Genomic DNA, 13,668 nt, shown 5'->3' on the forward strand with positions numbered 1-13,668 from the left:
TGCACAAAGGCAGCTTGTCGATCACAACTTGATCCATTCCCCTCATAGGCTGTTCACCCGGACTTGGTCCAGTTGTAGGCTGAGCGGCTTCCCCTTGATAATTGCGCATTTTTGGAGAGCAACCAGCCTTCCCTCTAGAAATTGCGCAATCCTCTCTGGTAGCGTGTTGGGCTCTAGGATTGCGTAATCCTGCTTGCCAACACTCCCAGTAGGATTTGCTCAAATTTCCCCAACAAGGCTGCTCAGCCCAGAATTTGTGCAAATCTGGGCAGCAATCAGCTGCTTTTCCCAGAAACTTCAAAAATCTCTTGGGTAGTCAGCACAACCAGTGAGAAATGCACATTTCCTTCAAAGCAGTCGAAAAACCTCTTGCATGTGCAGCTGACTTGACCGGTTCCCTCCAGGACTGAGAAAAACAGACTTGCATGCATATGTTACTCCTCCTAAGGCAACATGCAAAGGCATCCCACTTCTCAGGTATCTATGTTTAGCAGTTAGAGGTTACATGCAAGGAGCAACTCAGAAACCTCCCACCAAGTGTCGCTTCCCCTAGATTTATGGCATGCATGTCACAACCTTGATGTTATCAAAACTCATCAACAAGAAGTTTCAGAGCTCATTCCTCACATCAACCTTGCAGCTATGACATCCCACAGCACATCTAGGAGTAGTCGGCACATTCATCTAAGTTGTTTTGGGGAAAGCCTGCTTCGCATGCCTTGTGCTCCATTTCTATCGCTTTTTGTGTTTTTGCTTGTGGGAGTACTGTTTGTTTGATTTCCTTGAACGCTGGCTATCGTTTACATGTATACTATCTTTTCCTAGCTCTGTTTCAGTTTTCATTGTTATCTCACTGTTGTCGGATGCATAAAACTGTTTTGTATAGACGTTCGCCCAATTGGCGACCTGCCTCACCCACATGCATGTTGATCTGTTTGCTGAATATTTCATTCATGTTTTTCATGCACTATCAATCACTTCTAGTTTCACCTAGTGTCGCCATGCACTTATTGTATTAATTGCTTTCAGTTGCCCGTTGGCAAGTCGGGCTAACCTTGGCCCAGACTCTGCCTTCACCAAGGCTGCATTGCATAATCTGGGGAAGGAAGGCTCACCTTCCTCTCCAGATTTGTGCATTTCTACCCAACATTGGCCTCCAGGACGATTTTGCGCATTTCTGGAGGACAGTGGTTTCTTGGCCCAAGAAATTGCACAAATCTGTTGCTAGGCCAGCAATCCTTCTGAATTGAGCATTGTGTAATCCCAACAATCAGCAGCTAGAATGGACTATGCATTGCATAGTTCCAGCAGTTAGTTAGTCTCCAAACAGCCTAGACTATGCCTTGTGTAGTCTTGGCAGTCGGTCTCCCAAACTCCCAGCCAAAATTGCACGACCTTCATGATCAGTCACACAGGTATGTTGCAAGTCAGTTCTTCAAGTTCATTTTGGTTTTCGACTGAAAAATTTATTTCTATGAGTGTTTCCATGTCCCCAGGTATTGTAGGTGCTCATATACCTCTCAAACTTGCAGGTACAATGGTTTCCAAGAGAGCAGAGTCTAAGACACCATTTAAAGCACACCTGGAGATGCAGTCGATCAAGTGTCTATGAGCTTTCCTACTCACGAAGACATCAAGTTGTTCATAGACAAGGACATCAAGCAGCAACATCGCAGCGAGAAGCATCATGAACAACATTTGAAGGAAGCATACCGAATGGAGTGAATGCAACTAACACATCGAATGCAATGAACACAACGAATGTAGCAAATGCAAGAGGAAGGTTGTTGACAAAACTGAGGCGAAACAAAGTTCCAAGATCAAGCAGATCCACTGATAATGAAAGAAAATTTGGAGACTCAGGCTATGAGGTGACGACGTGACATGTACGTCGCGTGAAGACAAAGAATGGAATGAAGAAGGAGTTTCATGTGCCGAAGCAGCAACTCAAGGAAGAACATGAAGTTGCATAGACAAACGAATGAGTTGCAACAAAATCAGGAACAACAGTGGGCACAATGTGCACTCATGGATGAAACTGCACCTGTACAAGTTAAAGATCCATCCCCGTAGTTGACATGGAGAAGACATGGTGGGCAGTGTTGTTGATCACATGCAATGGATTCAGCAACATGCATGTCATTGTGCGCACACATGCAATCCAACCCATTCAGCACACTCTCCAAGGCAAAGACAAGAAGCAAGTCCAACTGAAGCTGAACATGTACTTCGGAAAGTTGATGTGCATGACCACCAACACACACTTGAAGATGATCATGGACACTATGCATCAGTGTGTTTCCAGTTCAGCTGCACCCAATAAGACCTTGCACATGTTAGCAGACGAGTTGGATGAAGGAGTCAAACCAATGCACCAGTTGCAACGGAGGCAAGATTTTGCTTCAACAAGATGTCACCATAAAGTGCATGCACACCATCATGGATGACCAAGCATGTCAAAATACTTGGTCTCATCATAGCGAATCGAGTGTTAGTGATGTCTTGCAAGGCTTGATCAAGCCATGTTGTCTCACATGAGTACATGTGCATTGTAATGTTGAATCATGTCAAGTGTAAGTCAAACGTCAATAGTTGGATATAACAGTCATAGAGTAGGTGAAGAGTCATGAGGGTAGTTGAATAGCCACAAAGGGGAATGTCAAGGGTCACCCCACCCTTTGCTACAAATAGCCCCTCATAACTCATTGTAAGGGCTTTTGGTTAGCCAATATTTTGATAATACTATCTTGGAAAGAGCTTGGATAGTATTGTAATGCACCTTGGCTTCTCCACTGCATGAAGCTAGTTCATCTCTTTGGAGGAGCAGGCAGATGTGGCTGTAACTTTCCACTATTGGGGCTAGCAAGTTTACATGGATGTATTGTATGATTGTGACTTACACTTCTTTATATAATAAGAGGCAACACATTTTCATGCATATGTTGTTATTGTAGGTGGACTGCTCTGGTTGCCTTAATGATATATGTTGTTTAGCTTACTAATTTTTGTATGAACTGATTTGTATGAAATTATATGAATATTGTTGTTAATGTGTTGTATATGTTGTTAATGCTCTCACCGTCCATGTTGACTGCTTTGCTGGACATCAGAAGGACCTTTAACATGAACCTTGTTGTAACAACCGTTGCACTCGTCTGGGATTGATCCGTGAGTGTTGTATGTATTATCTTACCTTGTATGATGTGACTTCCACATTCGAGTGGACTGCTTCGCCAGAAGCTGTACATGTCCTTTCGTGCTGTGTGTTCCTAGTCGAGGTGGGACTGATCCCTTTCAACCTGGAACTCACCTTCACCATCATCTCCCCCTTATGTGTTAGAACCTCTCATACATCTTTCTTGAATCACTACATCAGTCACACCCTTGCTACTGACAAAGTTATCTTACTTGCCTCTGAGTGACATCATGGTCAAGGCATTACCTTACGACTCACTGCTAGGACTCCTACACCAAATGGTCTGAGGTCTAATTGGGACTTCTCACCTGGGAGATCCCCTTGACATGTTGGTGGGTCCAACACTGTCAACACAGACTAACTGTAGGAACATGTTTCTTTGACATAGAAACATATTATTAAACCATTATCAATAAAACTATTGTATAATCATCATTTTAATCACTAAAAATATGGAAAATTATGTATTAACCACATAGGATGAATAACAAGAGATAATGGAGGTTTATGGTGTAATTAGGGATATATTATTGACGAAATGTGGGGAGAAGGTGTAATGATGAGTGTATTTATATAGTGAAAAATATGACAAAAATGGAGCCCAACAAGAATCTCACTATTCAGATTTTTGTTGAGTGGTTGAGGTGCTTCAGTCTCCATTGATGGTTATGTCAGGTCCTCATTGTATCGACATGACTATTGAATATGATCAGATATATTTTCCCTCACAAGATTCTCTTTATAATCATGTGCCTTTGATTGGAAATCCATATTTTGAAATATTTCAGGGTTTTCAAGAGGATCATCATGAATTTTATGATTCAATCACTGTATGGTTGGAGTAATCTTACTCCCTAAACTCCATTGCAATAAATAGGTTTCTACATTTTCTCGTGCTTGCGATGCATGATGATACAGAAGAAGGTGCGTTCACAGGAAGTCTTCAAGGTTTGTGTGATTATGCTTTCTGTCAAAGAGGTAAGAGTGTAACTTGGATGAAAGTAGCAGTTGTGAGACATCTTTCTGCCCATAGGAAAGACCTTCAAAGTTTTGTGCATATCATTTAATATCTCATCTTTTCTCTTTCACATTTAATTATATCTATTTTAATCGATTGCATCTTTTTTATTTCAGGTCAGGAACGATTACAGTGGCTACAATAGAAATTCCATTATACGTGACCCTCACCTTCTAATTATTAGGTTCAGAGTAGGATGCACTGCATCCTAGTTTTCCTTATCTTGCACTCATCCCATGTTGTTCTCTTTAGTCTGACTTGTATTTTCTTACTTTTCTCTTGCATTATGATTTGGTTTATCTTCTTTTTATTGTCTTTTGGTTTTGTTTCCTTGTGGTGTGTTGTATTTCCTTTTGTTTTATTCGTTTTGTTTTTCTTTCTTGTTGTTTGTCTCCTTTTGTTTTCATCATCTGAATAAGTGTTGTGCTTATACCAGTTTTTTCTTCTTAGTATGTGTGTGGATGAAGTTTAAAGAGTCTTCTGACACTTCAACATTTGGCTAGACTCTAGTCCATCTTGCTTATGTCGCTTAAATATTTTGGTCAATGAAGTTTCGATGGAAAATATGACCTGTCCATAAGGAGATTTTTGGTCTAGCCATGAACTTGTGTCTACTTAGGAAACCTTATGCCTATAGTCGGTTTTGTGTTTCGGTATTTTCATGCTTATCCAATCAGTAGAAGTGGAGAAGGGGAAAATCTAAATGAGAAAGCCTAAATCAGAGGTCTTTATATGCTTCTCTGAAGGAACAACCACTTCTGCTCTCAATAAGTCGGGATCCCTCTTCTGCCCCAAAAAAACTAAGTGTCGATGCAGAATCCTCTTAAAATAAATAAATAAATAAAGGTGTGTTGATCCCCTATTTTGTCCATATTACTATCAGTTCAATCCCCATTTTTGATCTCTTTTTGGCACTATGGAACCTACCTTTTGCTAAGTTTACTATCCTAATCTAGTCCCAATCCCCATTCAAGGTAAATATTCTTTTGATTGCATTTGGCTGTTTGTTGCTAGATTTAAGTGGATATAAATAGCATATTCTTAGACTAACTCATTCTTGGAATCGAGTGTAGACTTCTCAACCAAGTGTGTAGGACTATACCAGAAGAAGCGGTTGAGGGACCATGACTCTCTATTTCAGTACTCAAAGTTGACATGCAGATTGGTACTCAAACAACACAGTGGGCACAGAGTCACACGCTGCTGCATGGGGAGATCGAGTCAACCATGAGAAGAGCGCACTTGATCTCAAAATCTTCGCTCTCCTTCCTAAAGATACAACAAACACTAAGTTGGGGTTTGGTTACGAGGTTGTTCATCAATTCGAGCCAACAACTCAAACCAACTTGTTTTGAAGGAATACTATTGTTCAACTGTTATGAATTTCTATTTTTAATTGTAAAGTCTAACTGTAATCAAATGCCTATAAAAGGCGGGGATGTAATATGTCAAGGGGCATGTTGAACTGTTGAAATATTTTGTTGTGTAACCGTGACTTAAGTTCTAATAGAAGTTGTTATGATGCTCTTGCTCTGAATTCCAGTGGAATGTGTTGATTGGAATATTGAAGTTCATGTTTTAATTATGATCGAGATCATTTAGTTACTGTAAGTTTATCAGCCCCAGGTGTGGCCGGGCCCACCCATCTGGGATTGTTTTGTATTTGTTATCAGTAGTGACACTGTGAACTTAGTTACAATCGATTTCCTTTTCTATTTGCAAGTCGGTTCGCTTGGATTGCTTGTTGATTTATTGATTAATAGCTATGTTGAATGATTGCAAAGTCCTTATCATTTTCATAAGTTGCAATTAGTGTGAATTTTGTGCCTTCCGAACCAAAGCTATTCCATTGTCTTGATTTACCCTCACCATGAATGCATCGTATGGTCGATTGACGAACTGATTGGAATTGTCACCTACAGTCAATGTCGGTAGTCCCTAATTCCTTCAACAATCATAGTTGAATAATGATCTTAATCGAATAGGACAGGTTTGGTCTATTTCCCCAAATCGACCTTTGTTTCTCTGAAAGGAATTGACTTGAATCGATCCAAACTATAGCATTGCAGGGGCCACTCGAATATAGGCTAGCGTTGTATCGATTGTTCGAAGACTTAACGAATTTGATTAAACAAATTGGACTGGTAACTTAAATGTAAAGATGTATGACTTGCACGAATGATTAATTGATTTGTTTCACTTTGGATTGATGCACTGTGGATTGGTACATAACATTGCAGGGACGTTTATGTTTTTGAAAGACCAATTCTGTAGTTAACACTTACCCCTCCTGTTCATATAATTTCCAACTTCAGTAGTGAATTGAAACAATTACTCTCACCTGCTTCTATGCAAAAGTTAGTCTTATTCGAATGATTGAATCCTTTCTCGGTTCATATGTTTAGGGTATCTACTTCATAATTGGATCATCGTTAGGATTTACAACAGCATAGTGGTAGGGATTGGTATGATTTCAACATAGAATTAGGTACAATTCTCTAGAATTGATAGCTAGGTGTTAAATAAGATAAGAATTAGAGTTTCTTTCATTACATCAAGTCCTATAAACGATTCATTGAAGACAAACAACAAGATAGAGTAAAACAGAGTAATTCTTCCAAATTGGTACTTAAACCCTGAGCCTTGATCTGGAAATGAACCCTTAAGTACAAAATGATTGGTTGATTGAAGTACTATTAGGATAGATCACTCATTTAATTAGTAGTTGGATTGTTGTAGATTAGTTGTCATTATTGCTCTGGGAACGAATTGTTATTTGCATCAATAGTTTAATAAGTTGAGTGGTTATTATCACAGGTTGTTTGATTTCTTTAAGTAAAAATAACCATTATCATAGGATGCTTGTTGAGGAATGATTGATTGGTTTTCACATAGAAAGTCTGGTACCAACATTCAGAGATTTGATTGATATTGTTTGGTGTGGATGAAAGTTTGCTTTCTAGAGATACATAGTTTAGTACAGATTTGAATATTGAAATTTGTAAAGGTTTTAGATTGAATTTGATTGTTGGGTTTGCTCTTGACAAATTAGATGATTTGATTTACAAATAGTTATCATTCCATAAATTGTAAAAAGGGAAATCATCAAACTCTGACCTGACCCTGAACAAAGAGAGCGCAAGGCAATTCGTGCTTACGAACCCTGGGTTGACAATTAATATTAAGGGATTCAATCTAATCATTTAAATCTCTCAACATTTTGGCGCCATTGCTAGGAAAGTTGTCATTTCTTATTCAGGTAACCATTATTATCAGAGTTTCAAGATTTTGCAGGACTGTTAGAGGGTGGAGAGAGTACAGTAAACCGTCAGTGAAGAGCCACACATCCACTTTTGTTAAGGTTGCTCCAAAGTCTGACCGATCACTGTTTGTTCTTGATTTCTATTTTCCTTTATCTTATGCATAGAAGTACAGGTAGACCTAGGGACAGTAAAGGTAGATTTATTTCAAACTCTAAATTTCCTACAACTTTTGGATCAATTAATATACCTATTTTAACCACCGCTAATTGATATGCAGGTTTAAGACACGAGGGAGTAAGTGCTGATGCCAACATGATTTCAGATAAGGAATTCTTTGATCGAGAAGGAAGTATCATACAACAGGTTGTCTTTGACAACCCTATAGAAGAACCAGTGGAACAGTCAGACCCCTTGGATGAGTAGTCCACCAACATCTACCATGTTCCAATACCCCCGGTCCACACCATAATTAGCAAGCCCTAGCAGGTACCTGTTGCAAATATGGAACATGCAGATGGTGAGGACAGAAATCATGATGAAAAGCACAGAGAAGGGGAAGGCACTAGACCGAATGTTAACCTGTTTGGAGGAAACCAAGAAGAAGAAGAAGTCACTTTCGGATTTCCTATCCTGGATGTGACTCACGACATCAACATGAAGAACATTCTGATGGCATCTCTACCACTATTCTATGGTAAATCATCCGAAGATCCCGATGCATTTCTCTTTGAATTCGATATTTTATGTCGTAGTTATAATTACTATAAAGACGCACATAAACTCAAATTGTTTCCCGCCACATTAAAAGACGCATCCCTTAGGTGGTTCATGAGTCTAGGGCAGCATACCATATACACATGGGATGATATGAGGTCAACTTTTCTTAAAAAATATCAAGATTTCTACAAGAGTAGGGACATTAGTGATATCCTTAGGATGAAACAAACTAAAGACGAAAACCTAGAAGAGTATCTTGAGAGATTCCTGTATAACTTTCATAAATCCTGTGGAAGCACCCTAGACCAAAAAATCATCAGAATTGTGTTCCTAAAAGGGCTAAGAGACGATTGCATAGAAACATTGAACTTGCTTAGTGTTGGGGACATTTACAAGAAATCCTTTGCTAAAATCATTGACCTTTGTCACACCTACTCTAGAAACCAAGCTAAAGTAGTTAAAAAGCTTCGTGAACTTTGAGACAATTCTCGAGACTATGTGCAAAAGAAAATTATAGCTAATGCTATCACCAGAGTTGAGCTGGGGAACCTATTAGAGAATTTCAAAAATGACACATTAAATACAATCAGTGACGAGCTTGACACCATGAAAGTCAATCAAAAGCATGAGGTTGAAAAGGCAGCTATGGCGACCTTTTGTCCCAAGTGTAGGCGTAAACGTGCAGAGAGGGAATGTCCTCTGAATTCCATAGAAGTCTGTGGGATCTGCACTCTAGAGCACCCAACCGAGAAGTGCCCATCACTTCCTGGTCTACATGCCATTTACAAAGGCAATACCGAAACCCTTGACCAAGCTCAAACAGCCAAAAGACCCACCTGGAAAGGTGAAAGTCAGAGTTTGTTCCCAGACTCGAATTTTCAAGGATATAGCCAAACCCAGCCTTGGACCTTTCCTACATCCTACCCCCCTTGGGTTGCTCAACAACCACAAGGTACTACTTGGAACCAGAATTTGAGATCGAGTCCTTATGTTACCAACTATCAACCCCAATTCTACACGTCTTATCCGAATATGCCGAGAAATTCATATAATCCATCCATGCAAACTTATCAGTAGGCATATAACCCTAACATGTATCAACAACCTACACAACTGCCACCTCCTCTGCATCAATTATTACCAGCGCCTGCCAACACAACACCTCCTATACATCAATTATTACCTGCACCTACTAACACACCCCCCCCAATAGGCATCCGCTAATATAAACCCACCACGACCTACACTACTGCCTGCACAATCTGCACCTAACCAAAATCACAATAGGACACCTCAACCTATGCAAAACATAGACATCTAGCCCTTTCCTACATCCATGATCACGGGCATTCCTATGAACGAAATCCAGTTGCGGTCTGGAAAAATAGTGAATAAAGGGAAATCGACTGTGGTTATTCAAGAAGAGGTGCCCTCCCCGTCATCTGAAAAACATTCAAAAAATGAAAACCAGCGAACAACGGAAAACAAGTTAACTAAACCACCATACTCGGAGAGACTAATAGTAAAGAAACAAGAGGTCCAACTTGAATATGATTTGCAAAACGAGCTTAGGAACGTTTGTATTAAAATACCACTTTTACAAGCAATTCGAGACATCCATATATACACTAAAATTGTCAAGTATCTCTGCATCAAGAAACCGGGGAGAAAAGGGCATAAAAACTAGAATGTCAAAATTATGAGTCAAATGTCCACGATGATTTCAGACATGCCAGCCAAATATAGTGACCCTGGAAACCCCATCGTCACTATCGAAATAAATGGAGTGCTTCTACCAAATACTCTTGTAGATTTAGGGGCTGCAATAAATGCAATGACTTATGAAACAATGACATCACTACAACTGCCTAGATTGAAAACCACCCCTATCCTTTTAGAGATGGCAGATAAATACGTTGTCAAACCAATAGGATCCTTGGAAGATATAGTAGTCACTATTTCCTCCTCGCAATATCCTATAGACTTTGTAGTCATTTCTCCAAAAAACTCTAGACCTGGATACCCCGTGGTCCTGGGAAGGCCATGGCTGGCAACTGCGGACGCCGTCATTGGATGCAGAAATGGGAAAATGAACATTTCAAATGGATCTCACAATCAAACGTTTTCCATCTTTCCACCTACTCAAACAGCTACTAAAGTACCAATATGGCCCAAAAATCCTTATGGAGATGAAGAATGCATGTTTCCATTATTAACATTAGAACAATTTAGAGGTCTCTAGGAACACTCTGATGAGCATGTTTTGCAACATTTTCTAGCTGATAGTTCTTGCATCAATTATCCCATCTCGTTTAATGGTTATCAATATGTGTTTAGTGATGAGTTTCAGGAAACCTTCCATCCAGTCATCTTCACCTCATTTGAAGCCATGGAAGGAAGCCAGGAGCTCACCCCAGAACCTGTGGAAACATTTGAAGGGAAAATTCTACATATTGGCACAGGATTGATTGCAGAACAAAAGTAGCGGTTGATGAGTATGGTCCGAGAACAAACCAGAGCATTCACATGGGATTACTTGGATATGAGAGGTATACATCTAGACACTTGCATCCATCATATTTACACCAATGAAGAACCTGTCCGGCAGCCGCGAAGGCGGATGAACCTAGCATTGAAGGATATCGTCAAAGAAAAGCTTCAGAAACTTTTGGCCGTAGATTTTATTTACCCCATTTCCAGTAGCAAGTGGGTATCACCTTTAGTAGTAGTCCCAAGGAAGAATGGAAAATGGCGGATCTGCATCAATTACAGAGAATTAAATAAAGCCATGCCGCGCGATTATTTTCCATTGCCTTTCATTGACAAAGTTCTCGACACGCTTGTAGGTAAGAAATAGTTTTCTTTTCTATATGGCTATAGTGGGTCCAATCAAATACAAATAGCCGAGGAAGACAAGGAAAATACCACCTTCATGTGCCCATGGGGTACTTATGCATATAAAGTCCTTCCCTTTGGTCTTTGTAACGCTCCTGCCACCTTTCAAAGAGTTGTGCTTGCTATCTTTTCTGACCTAATCCATGACTGTGTGGAAGTCTATATGGATGACTTCACAGTCTATGGGGATGACTTTCTGCAAGCCTTGTAAAATCTAGAAAAGGTATTGATCCATTGTACAGAAGCCGATCTGGCCCTTAGTAGTGATAAATGTAGGATGATGCAAACCGAGGGGATTGTTTTAGGCCACCATGTACCCTTTGAAGGAATTCAGGTCGATCTGGCAAAAATCGAGGTAATTTCACATATCCCTATTCTGACATCACAAAAAGAGGTAAGAAGTTTTCTAGGGCACGAGGGATATTATTGATGATTCATTGAAAATTTCACTAGAATGGCAACACCATTATTTAAGTTATTAACTAAAGATGCTGAATTTGTATGGAATGTTGACTGTTAACAGGCTTTTCAGGTACTGAAGGAAAGATTGTCCACAGCTCTAGTGCTAAGAGGATCAAACTGGTCCTTACCTTTTGAAATTTGTACAGACGCTTTGGACACTACACTGGGAGTGGTTTTGGGACAAAGGGAGGATAACTTTCCCTATGTCATTTATTTTGTTAGCAAAAATCTCTCTCCCGCTGAATTAAATTATACGGTCACTGAAAAAGAACTATTGGCAGTTGTACATGCTATAGGAAAGTTTAGACATTATATTACTGGTTACGAGACATTTGTTCATACAGATCATTCTGCTATTAGATTTCTAATGAATAAACCAATTACTAATGGTAGGATAACTAGATGGTTGTTGCTTCTACAAGAATTCAATATAACTATAATCGATAGGCCTGGAAGGGATAATTTGGCAGCTGATTTCTTATCTCATTTGAATCTTACGCAGGGAAGCATGCCAACACCAGTGCCCGACGAATTCCCAGACGAAGCTTTATTTTCCATTTCTACCATTACCCCTTGGTTCGCTGATGTTTCCAATTATTTGGTATCAGGGAAGCTACCTCAGAACATGTCGGCTCGGGAGAGGCATAATATAGTACAACACAGTGCTAATTACTCGTGGATTGAGGGGGATCTATTCTATATAGGGCCAGACTTGATTATGAGGCGTTGTGTGTGGGAAGACGAAATGCATGACATACTAAGCGCCAGTCATAATAAGCCTTGTGGCAGCCATTTTGCCAATAAGAGAACGACATATAAATTTCTCAGCACTGGATACTATTGGCCTACTCTCTTCAAGGATGCCAAGAAGTTTGTTTTAAGTTGTGACGCTTGCCAAAGAATGGGGAGACTAGTGGCCTCCGATGAAATGCCCCTTCACCTGGAAATTGCTATTGAACCCTTTGAGAAGTGGGCATTGGACTTCGTTGGGCTCATCTCCCCAATGTCAAATAAGAAAAGATATATTTTGGTATGCACTGGTTACATCACCAAGTGGGTGGAGGCTAAAGTATTGTACACCACCATAGAAAAGGCGGTAGTGGAGTTTTTGTTCGAGGACATTTTTACAAGATTTGGGGTCCCTCGTGAAATTGTCACTGACCAAGGCACCCAATTCACATCAAAGTTGGTCAAGGAACTTGCAGAGAAATATCAGGTGAAGCACTACATATCAACTCCTTACCACCCCCAAGCTAATGGGCAAGTAGAGTCCACGAACAAGGTGTTGGAATCCATCCTTACAAAGACAATTCAACTGCATCACAGAGATTGGGCGGAAAAGTTACCAGAGGCACTTTGGGCTTACCGAATCACTTGGAGGAATGTGACCGGACATACTCCTTATGAGCTAGTATATGGTAAACAAGTACTTCTGCCCATTGAATTTCAGGTAAAAACATTTATAACATCTACTCAATTAGGCATGAATTTAAACGAGGCTCAAGAGCAAAGATTGTTGCAATTGAACAAGCTATATGAAATCCTACAAGGTGCCTACCACCAAACTGCATTAGTACAGAACCAAAGAGCTCGATGGAACGATAAATTCATTAAGAAGAAAGTCTTCCATCCAGGCGACTAGGCCTTAATATACGATAGTAAGTTTAAGCACTTCAAAGGTAAATTTTCTACCAGATGGTTGGGACCATATGAGGTAATTGAAGTTTTTGATAATGGCTAAGTTTGCATCTTTACTATTGATAATGACAGGACTTCTTTTGTGGTAAATGGTCATCAGCTTAAAGTTTATCATAAGACACTCTCACGTGATCAATTTTTGCAGGAAATTCAAAAGGACCCAGGATTGGAGCTGATTCATGCAAAGGACCAACCCCTTGCCAGTTCAGTTAATTAATTTTTATCTATTATATATATATAACAGTGGGTTGTCATTTTTGTTATCCACAGGCGGTCCTCCCCAGAACCCATGTAGAATAAAGGAGGAATTCACCAAGAGAAAGTTTATCCCTTTAACCAGGCCTGGTGGATTACATATGGAAAAGGAACTTGTGGAGTCTTCTTTGGAAGCCTTCAAACTCTCTAAATATGAAGCTCCT

The 13,668-nt window shown here is 39.8% G+C and overlaps 1 protein-coding gene across 1 annotated transcript in view; it reads left to right on the forward strand.

Moving 5' to 3' along the window:
* Positions 1 to 13,466, forward strand: part of LOC149210422 (uncharacterized) — a 40,269-nt gene extending 26,803 nt beyond the window's left edge. Inside the window, exons 3-6 of the mRNA XM_089398958.1 lie at positions 11,613 to 11,834; positions 12,054 to 12,203; positions 12,411 to 13,001; positions 13,395 to 13,466. Of these exons, the coding sequence (XP_089255084.1) occupies positions 11,613 to 11,834; positions 12,054 to 12,203; positions 12,411 to 13,001; positions 13,395 to 13,466 (1,035 nt within the window). The remainder of the gene's footprint in view (positions 1 to 11,612; positions 11,835 to 12,053; positions 12,204 to 12,410; positions 13,002 to 13,394) is intronic.
* Positions 13,467 to 13,668: the final 202 nt, after the last annotated feature.

Source organism: Pinus tabuliformis, chromosome 1_2 (genome assembly GCF_031772625.1).
Source record: "Pinus tabuliformis cultivar Carrire ecotype Pingquan chromosome 1_2, CPIR1, whole genome shotgun sequence".
Lineage (NCBI taxonomy): Eukaryota > Viridiplantae > Streptophyta > Pinopsida > Pinales > Pinaceae > Pinus > Pinus tabuliformis.